The following is a 20,076-nucleotide window of genomic DNA, read 5'->3' as shown; positions in this document are numbered from 1 at the left end:
CCTTGCTTGATGAATATCATTAGTTGAGCGGTTCTTGAAGGTGAAAGAATGATGATGTGTGCCGGCGACCTCCCGCTCTTGGCAGCTCTGGTTTATGCTTACGCCTTCCCCTCCTCCTGGTACATCTTCCACCTGCACTCTCACTCCCGTTATTCCTAAGCTGCCACTTTTATGCACAGTTTTACCTCCATTATGAGATCATTCCTTTCTTTTTCCTATTTCTTTGTCAATGCCTCGTACAGTTTGGTTGGCCTGGCCCGCCACACGGCTGTGATGACTGACGCCCTGCACTAGGCTCTCACTGCACTCACTCTCGCTGCTTCCAGTATGTTTACTGTACTACTTGGTTTCATTTTCATTCCGTTTACCCACTCTCTTTCGCTCTACCTAACCCCCGACCCTTGTAATGGATGGAAAGTTTAATGTCAAATGTTTTATGTCAAAAAGACGTGATATCCTCTGGTCCTGTCGGGTATCGAGACTCAGTCGTCCTACTGATTGGAATCTTTCATATTTGCAACACTACCTCGTTAGTTGCTAATGTAATTTTCATTTATCTAAACTCGGCCGTGACCATAAATCTTCCCGCAAGGCCTCGCGACTCGTCCGGCGAGGCGGCAACGTCTCCTTCCTTGCGACGCGACTGTGACCCGCGACGCCCTGCCCGGCCAGGGTCAGAACGCCGCGATGCCCACATCTGGCTGAGCAGCCCGTCACTTTGGCTGCGTCGGCCGTGGAAGCGACACCGATTATGTGGATATATCTGATATGAAACCATTTTCTGGCTTGGCGCCATTTGGGTGAAAGGTTCTTCAAGATACAATGGCAATGTAGCATCACCCTCCGCACCTCCCCATCCCTCCGCCTCCTCCCCCCGGATCGCTGCAGCCTGCACCTTTCTGGCTGCCAACACTGGTTTTTGAGAAAAAAAGTCGCTCATTTTTGCGATTGTATTTTGATAAAAGTAGCCGTAGTGATTGCAGTGCGTGGCATAGGTCATGCCTTGCCTGGACCTTGTGGCACCAGACACACCAATACATGCATTGATACATTGACAGTGACAAGAGCCAACACAACAGACTGGAAGATAGGAAAACAGGCAGAAGCAGCGATCTAACACAGAAAGAGGGGAGTTTGAGAGCTCCATGTAACATTAACGCTGCAAATTTTGAACGTTACTACACAAAATTTTATCAAATAAGTATATATTAGAAACTGTAAGTACAGAATAACACAAATAAATCATTGATATTTTGTAAAGCTTTCTTGCTTCACACTTGTGTGTTCCTTGCCTGTTTTTCTAATAGTTTCACTCTTCACAAATACTTAAGTTTTTCTCTAAGGATTTACACTTTACATTCATCAGCTAATGAAATTGACAGACATGATATATGTATTAACGAAAGAATATATATATATATATATATATATATATATATATATATATATATATATATATATATATATATATATATATATATATATATACACACACACACACACACACACACACACACACACACACACACACACACACACACACACACACACACACACACACACACACACACACACACACACACACACACACACACACACACACACACACACACACACACACACACACACACACACACACACACACACACACACACACACACACACACACACACACACACACACACACACACACACACACACATGAATATATATGATGTTATAAGATAAATAACTAAACACGTTTTTCTTTTAGCATTAAAGCAGTCCAACAAAATACTTTACTTGTATAGTACAGTATTCCAGAGAATTACTCGTGTTGCAAATGTCTCAGAGGTTTCGAAATAAGAAATTTCTTAAGGTTGTTCACTTGAACCTTACCATACTGGTATTTCACAGCTAAACTATATTTTCTAAATGTTTTGCCACTATCACCAAAATTATGCCCTCTCTCTCTCTCTCTCTCTCTCTCTCTCTCTCTCTCTCTCTCTCTCTCTCTCTCTCTCTCTCCTCCAACAAAAATCATATATAAGTAAATACACAAATAGAGATAAAAGTTACGAAAGCAACAGGTTTCTAATCAGACAATATTTTGATTGCTTCTCGATCTCATCATAAGTAATGAGAGGTCCGGCCGGTGACTGCCAATGAATAGTGAACAGTGGCGGCATGCGTCACGATCAATAGGCTGGACGCTGTTATGACGTGATTTTCCATGATGCGAAGGAATGCGCTGCTTTCATTGAAATAAATCTAACATAAAGGAAACAGTAACTCAGGGACAGTAAAGCACTCTGCACCTGCACCAGCACTTAACTTTCATTCTGTTATTCCAGAATTTCATGGACCTCTTTTTGCTTTAGTATAGAACAGAAAGGAACCTGGCACAGCCTTCACACACACACACACACACACACACACACACACACACACACACACACACACACACACACACACACACACACACACACACACACACACACACACACACACACACACACACACACACACACACACAACAGTAATGGATCCAAGGCAATAGTATTAATGTTTGCTCTAAGCATGTTGTTGTCTGTGACGTGGGTACTGTTTATTTGCATCATCAGAGTACTAGTGGTGTGTCGGCCGCATGATGCAATACCGGTGTCATCGTGTCACCCAGACAGTCTTGTGCCATGTCCTGCTTCCCGCTCGTCCCCCCTGTCATTCCCTGTCAGTCTCTTCATGTGTTACAGATCAGTGACACTGAAAAGTAAGAGATGCGTTTGAAAAACCATGTGGCATTTTTTTTTTACATAGAGCCTGTATCCTCTTCATATCACAAAGTTACACTGATTCAGCTTATACGTAACAAATAAGTATCAATATGAAAACTTTCCTATCGCCTAGTAACGCTTGTGCCTCATGCCGCCAAACAATAAGTAAGTTGCTCGTTACATTTTTTTTTCTGTTTGCTGAGTCTTTTATACTCCCAAGATGTATATGACACTCTCACTGTCCCCGTGATTTGTGTTGCCATCAGCCTAGCGAGTCGTGCCGCAGTGAGCACAAAAAGCTTGCCGCCTATAATGTCTTACAGAATGAAAACTGTTTTTGATAAGTTCTATATACATCCGGGCTAAGTCCACAAATATGTTTCTGCATTCGCATTCAATTGCATGTGATCAGAAGAACTTATGAATGATTTCAGTAATGAGTCATCACAGAGAGAAGCGCCACAGTCCGGCACCCGTAGATTTCAGCGGAGTGGCAGCGATAGGGGCGCGCCAGTTGACGAAGAATATTTAGATTATACGGTACATGAATGGTGTGTTTTAGCAAGTATCACATTATGCTTTGCGTGACTTTCAGCTAGAATGAAGCTTTTTGCCTCACCCGCTGGGACAGTGCGGCTCACCACGCGAGATACACAATCGGCGCGACGCGGCGCTGGTCACAGACGTGTCGTGATGAAGCTGTAAACACCTAAACACAATATATTGATAAAATTCTTAAAATATAGACGTCCGAAAAATATTTAAAAGTCATTACAGTGGATATAAACTAAACGAATATTTTTTGTAATTAAATTAACCAAAAATCCGCTTCCCTTTCAGCACCGCCCGCCGCCCACACGTGATCATATAATTCCATGAACTTAGCCTTTCCTCTTACAAACTGAATTGTAGAAGCAGCTCCGTCAGTTTCTCTATTGTTATGATCCTTGATATGTAAATATTGACTTGTGTTGATGGCATTTCTTTGTTCCGCTCCACAATATTGGTTTGCCTTGTGAAGCATCCCCCTGCCGAGCCGAGTTGCATCGTGCTCTGAGCCACACTCGGCCGGCCGGACTATCGCACTCACTTCTCAGAATTTCTGCACTTGCATCTCCCCATCGACGCCTCGATACCAAATGGTCGCCACTTTTGCGGCCCGGCAGCCTGACGGCCCGCCACCCTGACTGGTGAGGGAAGGGACTTGCCGTCCCCTACCCACCATTCAGGGACGACCAGAAATGCTATATGACTTGAGCCAAACCTGCTGTACGTCAGTTAATCATTGGTAATAGCAAATTAATTGGACAAAGAGGTTCTCTCTTACGAGAAAGAGAGAAAAAAAAAATACGGCGGGCCGAAAAGCTTCCATCAGCATGAGAGAACGCAGGCACCGAGTCGCTGCCGCGAGGCACGCCATCCTCTGGTATGATATCTAGAAATTCACGCAAATTAATTTCATGCATATATTTAAAGAAAATTTAAAAAAATGGAAGTGTTTCTGAGAATGATGCAATGAAACATTAGGATGTTAAATATTGTACATTAACTCTGAAAAATACTAGTTGCAGAGGAGACTCGTAGTCCGCGTCTCGCAGTGAGCGGTTTGGAGGGAGCGTGGGGACACTCCAAGGTTTTGGAGTAAACCATGAACAGGTTGCGCAGTTTGAATTATCTTGCAGAAAAAAATTCTGTAAACCAACATTCGATCTGCATCTTGACAAAATCATTACGACCCCAGGCTTCCAGACGCATTTTCCCTAAAGGGCTTTGAGGACGCTGTGCTCGGACCTGTGACTTGAAGGTGATTTCTTTCATCGGCTCAGCGCCGCACATTGCTGCCGATCCCTCCAGACCACTAACTCACGCACTCATCCGCTCACTCACTCGCTCACTCAAACACCCACTCAATCACTTCGGCAGTACTCGCCTGCCACATCACCTCGCACGGTTGTAAGGTCGGTAAAGGAGACTCTGAAAGAGAAAACATGTGAAATGACAAAAAAATTTTAAGAGGCTTTGAAAAAACAAAGCAGGACGACTACCTTGGATTGAGTTCGCAAGATGTTTACGCCAAGAATTTTTCCTCTATCTCGTCCTTGTGTGAACATGGGGAAGCCATGACAGTGTGCGTTTGTTTGTGTCTGTATGCGTGCGTGCGTGTATGTGTGTGTGTGTGTGTGTGTGTGTGTGTGTGTGTGTGTGTGTGTGTGTGTGTGTGTGTGTGTGTGTCCTGGCTCTTTGTCTTCGCTGTCCCCTCATGTCTGCCTCTGAATGGTAACATCCAGACACTCTTAGATAGTGACACGCTCCTCCTAGTAACCTATCGCAGCCATTAGATGACAAACAGTAAGAGTGCAGCTGTAGATCTCTCTCTCTCTCTCTCTCTCTCTCTCTCTCTCTCTCTCTCTCTCTCTCTCTCTCTCTCTCTCTCTCTCTCTCTCTCTCTCTCTCTCTCTGCATCACCATAGCGCACACCACAAACGCTTCACTCGTCGTGTAATCATAACTGTACATATAATAACCTACTTTATTTAGTTCTGTACATTATGATCACCATCCACTTGTCTTGGACTTAACTCTTTCATTCCCTTTTAGCCCTGGAGTGAGATAGCAGGTTTGTCTTGCTGTTGCTGGTGCTGATTGGCCATTGTACAGTCTTGACCTCAAAGTAACATGATGCTAATATAAGCAGCGATAGTATGTAATGATATGAAGCCGATACTTTCACTAGCTGTAACGTCATTACTTCCTTGTAAGTGCAATGTTCTTATTCCTCTAATAAGTATTGGTTTTTCCCTCTTTCTCTTTGTCTGAGTGTGTCTCCTCTGCCATCCTGACGCTGCGCCTTCCTTCTTGACCCTCTGCTCTTCTAATCCTTCCTCTTATCCTTATCGCTCAGAAGGAGATGGAGGTGGTCACCAACACCCGCCTCAGCAGCAACAACACCACCAGCCACCCTTCTCCCAGTCTCAGCAACTTCCACAGCAACAGCAGCAGCAACAGCAGCAGCAGCAACCGTTTCAGCAGACATTACAGCAACAAAACATGCAGCAGCAAGGAATGCAACCTCACCAGCAACAGCAACAGCCTGGTATGCAGGGAATGCAACAACAACCATTTCAGCAGCAGAATCTGCAGCAGCAGAGCCTCCAGCAGCAGCCTTTTCAACAGCAACCTCAAAACCTTCAGCAACAAAATTTACCACAGAATTTGCAGCAGCAGCAGCAAAATTTACAGCAACAGCAAAACCTGCATCAACAGCAAAATTTGCATCAGCAGCAGAACCTGCAGCAACAACAGAATCTACAGCATCAGCACAACCTACAACAGCAACAGAACCTGCAGCACCAACAGGATCTTCAGCAGCAGAGCTTGCAGCAGCAGCAGCACAACCTGCAGCAGCAACAAAACCTACAGCAACAGCAACATAATCTGCAGCAGCAACAGCAGCAACAACAACAACAACAGAAGGTGGGCATTTTGTCAGGCATGAAGGGCGACCACTTCACCACGGCGTACACAGGCATCTCCCCACCCTCACAGCCGCTGTCCCGCGAGGACTTGTACGGCCAGCAGCATCACGGCATGGCGGACGGCCTCATGCACGGCCCAAACATGATGCTCAACAGGTCAGTCATTCTTCTTCTTCTTCTTCTTCTTCTTCTTCTTCTTCTTCTTCTTCTTCTTCTTCTTCTTCTTCTTCTTCTTCTTCTTCTTCTTCTTCTTCTTCTTCTTCTTCTTCTTCTTCTTCTTCTTCTTCTTCTTCTTCTTCTTCTTCTTCTTCTTCTTCTTCTTCTTCTTCTTCTTCTTCTTCTTATTATTATTATTATTATTATTATTATTATTATTATTATTATTATTATTATTATTATTATATTAGTAGTAGTAGTAGTAGTATCATTGTTATTAATTTTGTCATTGTTACTATTGTTATTGTTATCAATATTATTATTACTATCATCACTGTATCATAAACTTGATTTTCTTTTGCTATCAGAAGTTGTTAGAATTCATACGTTAACTGTGTGTGTGTGTGTGTGTGTGTGTGTGTGTGTGTGTGTGTGTGTGTGTGTGTGTGTGTGTGTGTGCGCATGCATGCGTGCGTGCGTGCGTAATCCATACTCAGCAAGTTAAATGGTGCGTGTGTTTGTTGCAGGCCTGCGCCACACTCCCCCACCGAGATGCGGGGCGGCGTGATGGTCACCACCTCGGGGATGGTTAAGTCTCTGGACCGTCCTCGCCAGACTACGGTAAGCCTCGGCTTCTCCCGCCCTCCTGTCCCACTTGTCGTCTCTCCTCCATCGCTCACACTCTGCCTCCCCGTCTCTCTGTCCGCCTCTCTCCCTCTCTCTTTTCTCTCCCTCAGTGTCCTCGGCGCTCTAAGGCGAGGCGTCGTCATTCTTACTCCAACTTCTCTCCTCCCACAACGAGTATCACAGCAATAGCAGCAGCAGCAGCAGCAGCAGGAGTAGCAGCAGCAGCAGCAGAAACAGCATCAGAAGCAGCAGCACCACCACCAGCAAGACGTTTCTTTCCACTTGTCACCGGCGCGTGCGCGCGCGTATACACACACACACAAACACACACACACACACACATACACACACACGTCGAGCTCTCATAACAGAAAAAGCCTGGGTTCGAGTCCCGGCGCTGCGAGACAAATAGGCGAGTCTCTTAATGTATAGCCTCTGTTCACCTAGCATCAAGTAGGTACGGAATGTAACACGAGAGGCTGTGGCCTCGCTGTCCCGGTGCGTGGTGTGTGGTGTGGTCTCAGTCCCACCCAAAGATCGGTCACTATGAGCTCTGAGCTCTTTCCATAGGGAAACGGCTGGCTAGGTGAACAGCAGATGACTGGTAAACGACATACACGAACACACACACACACACACACACACACACACACACACACACACACACACACACACACACACACACACACACACATATTCAGTTGCACCTACTCTATCTTTTAATCACCGCCGGCACATCTCACTCCTGCACTTTCTCCCCTCTCAGCACAGACTCACTCACCACCACCACCACCACTATTTCCTCCTCCTCCTCCTCCTCCTCCTCCTCTGGATCTCGGCCTCGTCAGCAGTGCGGCTTCGGGGGTGACAGAAAGAAGACCGAGTCCTCCCAACGTCCTTGCTTCCTCCACACCGTTCAGTTTTCCACTCCATGCACTGACATTGGTTTTCTCTTAGTTATGGTTTGGATTTTTTTCCCCTCCTCGCTTCACGATTCCTTAAATCCGCGCACCAACTCTCGTATTTATTAAGGAGTGATTTGTGTGCTCGCCGTGATTATTTTTGTTTGTCTTTACCTTTTTCGGCGGTGATAGGAAGTAGTAGAGCGTGAAAAGATCGCGATAGCTTAAAACAGAAGGCTTTTTTAACGCCTACTCTTAGATATGAGTCTTATGAATGATAATATTAAGTAGGTGAATTTTTTTCCCTTTTTTCTTTCTTTTCTTTTTTTAACCGACGTGACATTTGGTTTCATATTTACGTCGTTATTTTCATGCTTTTTGGTGTATTTTTTCCCTTTTCCTTGATTTTTTATCGGTATTTTTATCCAAAATTCACGTCCCTTTCCTTGTTTTTTATCCAGTCACTCTGTTCTTCCTTTCCGTGGCTCCTTCTACACCACCTAAAGTCATCACCATCTCTGTATTTACCGGTGCAGCGGCGCGATGTATTGTTTAGTACTAGACACAGTGGTGGTGGTGGTGGTGGTGGTGGTGGTGGTGGTGGTGTAGTAATGAAGACAGTAAAGGCTCAGGTAAAATGTTTAATCACGTTCACACCAGGTAAGGTTTTTATTCTTTACTCTCTCTCTCTCTCTCTCTCTCTCTCTCTCTCTCTCTCTCTCTCTCTCTCTCTCTCTCTCTCTCTCTCTCTCTCTCTCTCTCTCTCTCTCTCTCTCTCTCTCTCTCTCTCTCTCTCTCTCTCTCACTTGATCTTGAGCTTGTCTAGAGTTTGGTGTGAGCAGCGTGACTCGTGTTGTCGGGCAGACTAGCGAGAAACTTCACCCGATCTGCTAGTACATGATATTTTTTTAAAACATTTTTTGCCCTTAAAGACAGGAGGATAGAGCGTCTGTGTGCATGAGCCATTTACTAAGACCTAATGAAGTGAGTCGAGTTTATTAATGAGGTTTTTACTATGTCCTCAAGTTTACTACAGTTTTTTTTTTTTTTTACCTTATCAGTGTGTGAGTTTTATCTACTACTTAGGTATTACTTTATTGTTTTCACTTAAAAAAAAAAAAACAGCCGAAACACCGGGTATGTTTTAAACGTGTTCTTTCCCTTTCCTTCCCTTATACCCTTTGGTGTCTGGCTGGCCCTTCCGCAACCCTCCCTCCCTCTCCCTCTTCCCTGGCGTCAGAGAGGGGCGGGGAGGTGGCCAAGGGAGGAGTCAGGAGTAGAGTAGGAGAGGCGGTTCTGTGCAATACCCGCCGCTCGTCATCCTTGGCTCAGTAACCTTCATTTTAGTGTGTTCTTACCTATGTCCTGTGTTTTGGCTGCCTCCATTCACGACACACCGTCCACTACACAAATTACTACTATATTATTATTATTATTATTATCATTATTATTATTATGAACGATATTTTTTTTTATTCAAAATTTTTTTATTCCTCTACCATTCTCCACGTGTGTCATCTGAGCCTTTCTTTCTGTTCCTGCCTGTACGTATACCTGGTTGTCACATCAACTGTTATAGCTCCCTAGTTCCAGAATCTGACTCTCGTAGGACGCTGTAAAGTTTAAAATGTTGTAATATTCATGTTGTCTTGCAGATGATTAAGTGTCCCTTTTTGTAGGTCATGTTTATTACTATCATAGATGTACTAAACCTTTTGCTACTACTACTGTTACTACTACTACTACTACTACTACTACTACTACTACTACTACTACTACTACTACTACTACTACTACTACTACTACTGCTACTACTAATGACTCGTTTGCATCTGTAGTGTTGAGTCCCTGAGGGAGAACTAACTAGGAGCTTCCACACGAGATACAGATCAGAGCTTCCTGTTTCCTGCCCCCGGCCAGGAGCCTTGACCCCCCTGAGTCTCTGTTGTCTGTTCGTTGTTTCAGCTGTTTGGTATCAAGAAAAATAAGTCGCTTAGGCCAGACTTAGCAGAAACTTGGCCCTCCATTGTAGATCTGTCGCCAATAATGGATGTATCTCCCTCTGTGGAGGCGGCCGAGCAGGAGACCAATGGCAGGAAGGTAAGCTTCTGCTCACCTGGCCCGCGCCCCGCCCCGCCCCGCCCCGCCCCGCACCTCGACCCCCGGCCACTACTCCACCCCAGGTCACACCCACACCGGCTCTGATCGGTGGGCCACACCTGTACTGTAGGCTACACTGTCCTAGGCAGCTCCTCGCGGAGATCATCATCCTCAGCCACTCAGCCACACCCTCACCCTAGGCATCGGGGTCACGGGGCTTCAGGCTACATCGAAACAGAACATCCTATCCCTTAAGACATGTTAAAGGTTACTAACTAATACTGCTACTAACTAAATGGCCATAAATCTAGGACCTGACTGGTCAGATTAACCTCGCAGCAGCAAAGGACGACTCTTGTTGTCTGTCACGTGACGCCAGATTGATTCTTCCCTACCCAACCTGAGCGTCACTCGTCCTCCCCTTCCCGGACTCCTCCGCCACACAGCGTCACGGTGACGGGCGGTAACGCAGCAGCACGTTTTGTCCAAGTCACGGGTATGTACAGTACTGTGCGTCGCTCCGCCGTCACTCACGCCGGCGCGAGTCGGTGTCGGCTAACCGTTGAGGCTCCCGTCGCCTTGCTAAGTAAACAGTGATATCAATAGTAAGCACGGGCGTCAATGGGTATAAGGCAGCACCACCACCACTCCCAGGCATAGACAGGCGGGGCAGGCGGCACCCTCATCAGCGGCACTCAGCGGTCACACACACGCGGGTCATTGCTCTCTCTGCCGCCCGGCACCAAGGGGCAGGACGCTCCACGTGGCCCGAAATCGCGCGCTGCCCGCCAGGACCACCACCAGCCACCAGCGTACACAAGAAAATTACACCTTCTTTTTGGTTCATATATATATATATATATATATATATATATATATATATATATATATATATATATATATTTATTTATTTATTTATTTATTTATTTATTAGTGGAGAAGGGAAACCGCTTCTGAGACCAAAGAATGGAAATGTATGAAACGTTTTCTTCCATCTCCTTTTTTTTTTTTTTTTCCCTGGAGCAGCACACCAAACACATCTGTTATCTCCCCCACCAGAACCAAGCACATAACTAAGTAGTAATCTTTCAGTACAGACATTTATTCTTTAAGGTGAGATTCGGAACACAAACACAAATACCTTCCTATCTCCTACCATCCTCCATCCTCCCCATCCCACTATTCACCTTTCCCTTCTTCCTATCCACTTCACTCCTCGCTGTTCCCTTCCTCCCACCTGCCTCTCTCATTGCTGCTCCCTTCCTCCTCACAGCTTCACTTCGCTTTTCTCTTCCTCCCCACCTGCCTCACTATTACTGTCTCCTTCATCCCCACCTGCTTCACTATTCCTTGTGCTGTGCTTTTGCTGTTGCTGCTGCTGCTGCTGCTGGTGGTGCTGGTGCTGGCGGGAGTCTCACCGACGCAGGAACTCTTGGATGCCTCCCCTCCCATCCGGTAGCTTTCCCTGTTAGTCTCTGGAAGCTGGTACTAGTCAAGAAATCAACACTAAGATCGCCAGTCCTACTTATACTGTAATGCTAATGACAGTTAACTTAGAGAATACGTCAGAAATAGCACGTGGTATTTCTAGTGACTCGTAAGCTGCGGGTCAGATAGCTGTAAACTCCCTAAGTCTTCCGTGCCAGTGCCTTGTTCTTCCACGCGTCACACCTTCGCACAATAACCACGTTCCTCTCATGACGAGCTCTCCCTCCGCCGCGATCTAGTTGCCTGGCACTGTCTTGCCTCCTCTCGCCCCGGCTGGTGTCACGGATAACGGTTTCTCAAGGTGGCGTCATTGTTCCCCATGTCCTGAGAACAGCCGTATGTGACGTATGACGCATTAAGTCTCTCGCTGCCTCTCCCTTCCCGTCAGACTGCCTCCCTCCCTCCCTGGTCACGTGCTGCGTTGCTCTATTTTATCCCACTCCTTCCCTTTCTTTCCCATACGATTGTTATTCTTTTTAGTTCCTTTTTTCCTTTTTTCACCCTCTTATAATTTTCTTTACTTCTCGATTTTTATCCATTTTTTTTTCATCTATTCCTGTGCATTTTTTTTTACTTTCAGTTTTATTACTACGTTGCTCTGTACGTCTTCTATGTCTCTGCTCTTCCTTCTAATATGTTTGTTTTTTCCTTCCACTTTCATTGCCTGCGCTGCTTTCTGCTTACTTTCTCATTTCCGTTGTCATATTTCTTACTTATCTTCTTGATCTGGCTTCTCTTGCTTTAATCTGTTCTCTTTTTTTTTTCATTTATGCCTTATCTCTTCTCTTCTCTCTTTCTTTCTCTCATTCCTTTCCATTATCATCCGTGTCCTTGTAGCTTTTCCAGACCTTCTCTCCATCCCCCTCTTTTATTTATCTTTTATCCTTTCTCTTCCCCATTTCCCTTTCCTACCTCTTCTCTTACATCCCGTTCTATTCCAATCCCTTCCTTCCTCCACCAGCCTGACCCTTTCACAATAGCCCGTTCTTTTCTCTTTATTTCCTACCCATTCTCCCCTCCCCTCTAATCTCCCTGTCCCTCTCCCCGTTCCTCTTCCCAGCGCCATTAGCTCCCCGCTGTTTAACGCAGGATTCTCACTCAACGCTCCCAAACGGCAACGAAAGCGCCTCACTTCCCTTAAAAATAATGACTGAAGGGATCTCTGCCCCATACCCTACCCCACTAATCCATTCCTTTACCTCCTCTCTGCCCTGCGTTCCGTCTCCAGCTCCCTTTCCTCTCCTCCTCCTCCTCCTCTCTCATTCCTTGTTGTCCAGTTCATACCTGAGACCCGCCCCTGATCAGAGTGATTTAATACTGTTCCACTAATCCTTGCCTGTAATTGTCTGTCTTAAATCTCCTGTACAGGGTCTTATGATACTGCTAGGAGGACGATGATCACTAGTAACCTCAGCTCTTCTTGGTCTGTACAGGTTTCTCTCTCTCTTTCTCTCTCTCTCTTATCTGGTTTTGTGATTCTTTCTTTCTTATTTTCATGACTTGAAGGAGATTTACAGGTTATACTAAAGTTGGGTTATAAATCAGTCTTTCTTCAGTCTTAAGTCTCCTCGATCTGCTGACTGTCTCCTTAGCAAACTTGATTGTTAACCCCTTCAGTACTGGGACATATTTTTACCTTAAGATTTGTGTGCGATTAGACCATTTTATTGACATTAGGAAGGGTCTATGGAGGTCAGAAGATTAATGACCACAGTCCTCACTATTTTAATCCCCCCCACATGAGTTTTTGAAGCTGTATAAAATCACCAGTTTGTAAGCAGAACGAATATGGAAACGCGTCATGGTACTCAAGGGGTTAATGGAGTCTAAAGGGGATCAGGAGGCGTGAGATTAAGAGGAAGTGTAAGGCAGTAGATTTGTGTGTGTGACTTTTTGTGTATATGGATTCTGATCTAGACCTTGTTTTTTTTTTCTTCATTATATTAGTTTTTTGTTATTTTTTAAAGGAAAGTGGTGTTTCAATGCCATATTGATTAACCTGTAGATCTCTCTCTCTCTCTCTCTCTCTCTCTCTCTCTCTCTCTCTCTCTCTCTCTCTCTCTCTCTCTCTCTCTCTCTCTCTCTCTCTCTCTCTCTCTCTCTCTCTCTCTCTCTCTCTCTCTCTCTCTCTCTCTCTCTCTCTCTCTCTCTCGTGACTCATTGTAGGTTCCATAAAAGGAAACTTAAGCTCAGATTTGGAAGGATGATAATTCTGACATACTTGTAGTTAGGAAATGGACTAATATGGATTTTCTCTCTCTCTCTCTCTCTCTCTCTCTCTCTCTCTCTCTCTCTCTCTCTCTCTCTCTCTCTCTCTCTCTCTCTCTCTCTCTCTCTCTCTCTCTCTCTCTCTCTCTCTCTCTCTCTCTTTTATTAAAATTTATGGCAATGTCCTTAAATAATCCATGACATTAGTATTACAGGTCGGTGCTCCACATCATCAGTTCCTAGTTGAACATTAAAAAAGCTAAATAAAAATCACACACAAGAGATCAGTGAAAAAAAAAAATCCTACTACAGAAACCTGTCAGCAAACTAGACCATTACCATCTCCTTTCTGCACCTCTAGCTAAGGCCTAAACGTACTATATACCGTAGTAGAGTAAGATTACTACTTCTAGGCTAGTGGTGCTGTACTGTTTGAACCCGCGTGTGTCTCTTCCAACCCCCCTGGTCTGTGTCCCGAGCCGCTCGCATGCATGGTTGTGTCTTGTCTGTTTATCAATATTGTTTACGTATACTATATTACTCCTCGTATATCTTATATCCGCATACACTCTCTCTCTCTCTCTCTCTCTCTCTCTCTCTCTCTCTCTCTCTCTCTCTCTCTCTCTCTCTCTCTCTCTCTCTCTCTCTCTCTCTCTCTCTCTCTCTCTCTCTCTCTCTCTCTCTCTCTCTCTCTCTCTCTCTCTCTCTCTCTCTCTCTCTCTCTCTCTCTCTCTCTGTCTATGTGTGCGTGTGTGTGTACTCGTGCTCACTCTCCTTGGTGATGCCACACTCGCCCAGCCATCGGTGGTTGGTCGGGGCCTCGCACACAGCCCGCCTGGTTATGACTTGCTCACAGTTTGTGTTTCCCGTGAGGCCTCCACAGCACTGCACCGCCAAGGTCTCCACGCACACTCTAATATTAATTTCCCTGCACCTGTTATTATTTTTACGATGCATGACAATATTCTTTTCGCTTCGGTATTGGTTCCTCTTCCAGATTGATTGATCCGTTTCAGATTTTTTTTTTTTTGGATTCCTATATACGAATATTGGTAGATTTGTCAAGCAGATTCATAAGACAAAACAAAAGTCATTGTGGCGATATGAGGGAGTCACAGCGCATGTCATATATAGCTGAGTATACCTCGCCATTTTCCTCGCTTTCCGACAATTGTCACTCTTGAAACTCCTTGTCTTCCCAGGATGCCAAGGGCTCTCCCAATGTGGCTGGCGGCGCGCAGCAGAAGAGCTCCATCAGCGGCATGCTCTCCGACTTCACTCGCGCCCTAGGTAGGTGGTTCCCTCCTCTCCCTTCCACCCTCGTCTGTCTCCCCAAGCCTGGATCGTCCTGGTCAGTCTTATATTGGTATTTTGAACATGCAAGCAACGTTCAAGACTCCAGTTGCCCTTCTTCGGTGTAAGTCGCAGCAACACAGGTCTGCCGGAAACACAACAACACCTTTCGGGGTGACGGGATTTGGTGCGCACATTGATAACGTTTGTGTTTAGATAATTATAGAGTCTGATCAGATTTAAATGTATATGTGATAACTTGCACTATCTTAATGATGTTTTTCACCGTAGGTCTTGGAGGAAACTCACCAAAGGAGGAACATAAGGGCAACATTGCCACGTCTCAGCATCAGCAGCAGCAACAGGTCCTCACCTCGCAGCCTCAGTCACAGGCCCAGCTCATCAGCACTCAGGCGACGGGAATCAACTCCCAAGGTCAGCTGATCAACTCCCAGGGGCAGGTGGTGGGGCAGCAGCAAGTCTCCGCCGGCCAGGCTGTGACTCAGATGGGCAACCACGTGGTACCCAGCGTGCAGCAGTCAATGGTGGGCGGGCAGCTGGTGCAGAACCCAGCTGTGGTTGTCAGTGCTGGACAGCTTGCCAACCAATCGATGCCCTTCCAGCAGATGACTCCAGCACAGCAGCTCCAGCTACAACAGATGCAGCTGCAGCACCAAGCACAACACTTAAAGAAAATGCGACGCCAGGACCAAGCTGCCGCTCTGCAGCAGCAGCTACTCACGCAGGGCAAGGTCTCCCCCACACCCATAAGGAAAGATGCAACGGGTGCTGTGGCCGGCTTGCAGCAGCTCCAGAACTTACAACACCAGCAGCAGCAACAACAACTGGCTGGCAAGATCGTGGGACGCGTGGCCAACAGCCTGCCCACCGCCGCTCTCCTGCAACAGTCGACCATCGCCACAAGCGACAGCAAGCCGCGGGTACTGGTGATGCCCGGCCAGAACATTCCTACTACGGAGTCGCCGCTCACGTCCCTCCAGAGGTAAACAAAAAGGGTTTCTTTCACAGGTTTTGTTCGGGTGTCTCCTTTGCTCCCGTCCTTGTGCACCAAGCAGTGAGGTTGATCCGTTCCCGTGTCGTTCGTTGTTTATAAGGAGTGTTAGGCCGCGGTATGTGGAGTGGTCATTGATGTTTCGGTGTATATAATGCCCTTGCTACGAGTGTACTAACCTCCAACCATTTCGCTCGCAACACAAGGCGCATAGGCAAGCCAGACGTTGGGTAAGTAGTCACCCATCATTTCGTCCCATTTTTAGAGGAGGTCAAACTACTTTACTGTTACTTTTGACTTGCGCATTGCTTGACCCAAAGGCTACAAACTGCTGAGTCAGCTCTTAACGTTCCAGGGTGATGCTGCATGGACTAGCGTAGCATGTTTACTACAATATTAGTACCACATCATTGCCTTTTATGCATAGGGGAAATACAAACATTTTGGATATACTATTATTATTCTGGTCATGCAGATGATGCTTGTTTCATGTAGAGGTTACTCTTAATCTTGGTGACACAGTGAATTGACCGCATGCTCTTCATCGTGTAGAGGACAACTGTACCTTTATACTGTAGATGCCATGCAGCTGAAATATACAGAGATCGGCAAGGAATGAACAGGCAGATCTGTACATTTTCCTTAGTTCATGAAGACGCAAATTACAATTCTAAATGTATATCTTGCATTACTGTGTAGCTAAACTAGTGTTCAAGTTCATTAGAAGCAGCCCAGGAGACGCTCCGAGGCACTCCCGGCGCGGCCAGCGGGCTGCTTGTTGTCTGATGTTGGGTCATGAGTTGTATTGGCACTAGTGAAGTACTCTGCAGGGGAAAGAACACTGCATTGACCATAGGCTGCATGAAGTATTTTATCTTAATGTGAGACTCTTGAGGGTTGGGAAGGAAGCACAAGGCTCCTGCCTGCCAGGCTCTTCGGGCCGAGGCAGCACCACACCGCATGCTGGGCGCCGACCTCCAGCCCGACACACCCATGCAGACACTCACAGTAAGGGGTTTGGCATCCGCGTCACACAACAGTACACGTGCACATCTTCTGAAGCACTACACACACACACACACACACACACACACACACACACACACACACACACACACACACACACACACACACACACACACACACACACACACACACACACACACACTGAAATACACACACACATACACACGCACACATATTTTACACACACCGCGTAGTGTAGTGGTTAGCACGCTCGACTCACAATCGAGAGGGCCGGGTTCGAGTCCCGGCGCGGCGAGGCAAATGGGCAAGCCTCTTAATGTGTAGCCCCTGTTCACCTAGCAGTAAATAGGTACGGGATGTAACTCGAGGGGTTGTGGCCTCGCTTTCCCGTTGTGTGGAGTGTGTTGTGGTTTCAGTCCTACCCGAAGATCGGTCTATGAGCTCTGAGCTCGCTCCGTAATGGGGAAGACTGGCTGGGTGACCAGTAGGCGACCGTGGTGAATTACACACACACACACACACACACACACACACACACACACACACACACACACACACACACACACACACACACACACACACACACACACACACACACACACTGGCTTCACAAGCCAGAGAACCGGGGTTCGATTTCCCGACCGGGTGGAGGTATTTGGGTGTGTCTCCTTTCACGTGTAGGCCCTGTTCACCTAGCAGTGAGTAGGTACGGGATGTAAATCGAGGAGTTGTGACCTTGTTGTCCCGGTGTGTGGTGTGTGCCTGGTCTCAGGCCTATCCGAAGATCGGAAATAATGAGCTCTGAGCTCGTTCCGTAGGGTAACGTCTGGCTGTCTCGTCAGGGACTGCAGTAGATCAAACAGTGAAACACACACACACACACACACACACACACACACACACACACACACACACACACACACACACACACACACGGTAACTGTTGCATCATGAACACGCCTTATCCCTCTGTGCTCACAGTCCCTCTGTCCACCACAGGGCTCTGCTTCGCTCCTCCACGGACCAGCTGGCCTCCCCAGAAGAGTTCAGCATGGCTAACGTGAACGCCCAGCTGGCCCTGCTGACGGGAACCCCAAGCACTCCGGCAGGAACCCCCAGGGGACTTCGTGATGATTCCTCGGACACTATGAGCGAGACGGACAGTCAGAAGAGCTTGCGGGTGCGCCGGAAGCTGCCGCACCTGCCGCCTGACCAGGAGGCGGCGCCGCTGCCTTCTCATAAAAAGAATGCTTTCGGACTCAACGCCAAAGACCGAGTCAGGTAGGAGGAAGAGGTATCAGACCGTAAACTATAACAAAAAGACATAGCAATGCTGCAGCTAAATACTCACTAATAACTGTTACGTCATAATATCAGTGTCACTCCTCATTTTTTAAAATGAAAATAAATAAATTACTGAAAGAACGCTCCGGCACCGGGTCCTCCTACTACCCTCTCCCCCTAATGCCCTACCACCCCCTTTCTGCTATGCACAATATTGCCTCAGTCATGCCTCCACAGTTTATTTCCTCCATCTCTCCTCCACACCCTCCCCACACCCTCCTGTCTCTCCCCGCCCACCCATCCGTGATCTCCAGCCATAATACCCTCTGCACATCTCTTCCTTTTTCTTCCCGCCTGACCCCACCCTTTGCCATCCCCGCCCCTGCCAATCCCGCCCTGCCCTGTACTGTAGGCACGAGGCGGCAGTCTCAATCCTTGTCTTTTTGCCTCATATGCCAACAAAACCATGATCTTTTGGCGCAGGTGGGTGATGGAATGATTCTAAAAATCCATTTAAATCTTAATACAAAAACAGGGAAGACTCGTTGGCCCTAAAAAAGAAAAAACTCGTGACAATCGTAAGATTCATTATTATTGAACAACAAGTACTTATTCACAATAAGTACAACAAATTAAAGTCCTGACCAAGTTAGTGGTTGAGGCCTGATAGCCTGCCAGCCCGCCACCACCCTCCCTCCCCCTCCCGAGGTCCTGGAGGCTGGGCCGCGTCCCGGTGTGGAGCGTCCTCTCAGGCTGGCCTCGCTCTTGTCCTGATGTCAGCTGTTATAGCCGAGCTTTCCACAGTACCTCTTCCCCCTTTCTCTGTCCTCACAATTCCTCACTCTGTTTATAAACTCCGGTGTAGCATCCTGAGATCTTAGAACACACGCCACGGCCAAGTGACTCCTTCCGCCGCTCTGTGCCGTCGCGCCGCCACGCAGCCACGCCTCGCCCTCCGCACACTGTTCCTCAAGTACAAATAACTGGTTATGTCCCCTTGGCCACATTACAGCAATAGTAGCAAAAGGGTATGCATCACATTTCACCCACAGGGAAACATCAAACATTTCAGTGTTGAGTGGTAGCATCACGGGCCAGGCTTAGCGAGGCTCGTGACTCGAGGCGGCGCCCCCATTCCAGAGTGCCTGGGCGGCGACGGCGCCACTTGGTCGTAGCTTAACCTTGTTAACTTCTTAGTCTGCTATTTCCACGGTGTTTTCTTTTATGATCCAAATTTGTGTACTTTCCTCGCAAATCTTTGTCTTTTCATTTTCCAGTTCGTAAGTTTCCACCTGCACACTCTTAGCTATCCTTTTCTTCTCTTCTCGTAAGTATGAACCTTGACCTCCAGGTGACGTTGTTTCCCCAGAGCCTCGCCACTAACATTACAGACAAACAGGTAATGTCCGCAAACCTCATTTACACCTGGGACTATCAGATCACATTGGTCAAACAGGTGCTGCCTGGCCTCCCTCAGGGCAAGGCGCACCCCGGCGGGAGCAATGGGGCCATGGAGTAACGTGCATGTATTTATCTGATCAGTAACTTTGTGGTTCATGTGTCAGCTTGTTGGACACTTCGACCGCCGCTATTGTACTCACGTGTCTTGCGTCGTGCGCCTCTTGGGCTTGTGTGTTTATCATGTGCTCAGTAGAAATGTGTGTGAGAGAAATGATCACAAGTGCTCAGTATTTTCACTTCCTGCATTATCAAAAGCTGCAATCATATTCATGTAAATTTCTTCATTCCATTCAATATTTTCTTCATGTTCCATAGTCTGCAAAATTCTA

General features: G+C 46.7%; 1 protein-coding gene across 1 annotated transcript in view; it reads left to right on the top strand.

Moving 5' to 3' along the window:
• LOC123517211 overlaps positions 1 to 20,076 on the top strand; it is a 42,369-nt gene that overhangs the window by 11,823 nt on the left and 10,470 nt on the right. Inside the window, exons 6-12 of the mRNA XM_045277231.1 lie at positions 5,656 to 6,385; positions 6,913 to 7,006; positions 9,880 to 10,014; positions 14,913 to 15,000; positions 15,295 to 16,006; positions 16,222 to 16,245; positions 18,002 to 18,283. Of these exons, the coding sequence (XP_045133166.1) occupies positions 5,656 to 6,385; positions 6,913 to 7,006; positions 9,880 to 10,014; positions 14,913 to 15,000; positions 15,295 to 16,006; positions 16,222 to 16,245; positions 18,002 to 18,283 (2,065 nt within the window). The remainder of the gene's footprint in view (positions 1 to 5,655; positions 6,386 to 6,912; positions 7,007 to 9,879; positions 10,015 to 14,912; positions 15,001 to 15,294; positions 16,007 to 16,221; positions 16,246 to 18,001; positions 18,284 to 20,076) is intronic.

This window comes from Portunus trituberculatus, chromosome 41 (assembly GCF_017591435.1).
Source record: "Portunus trituberculatus isolate SZX2019 chromosome 41, ASM1759143v1, whole genome shotgun sequence".
NCBI lineage: Eukaryota > Metazoa > Arthropoda > Malacostraca > Decapoda > Portunidae > Portunus > Portunus trituberculatus.
Note: the sequence above shows the minus strand (reverse complement) of the source record. Positions and strands in the feature narration are given on the sequence as shown.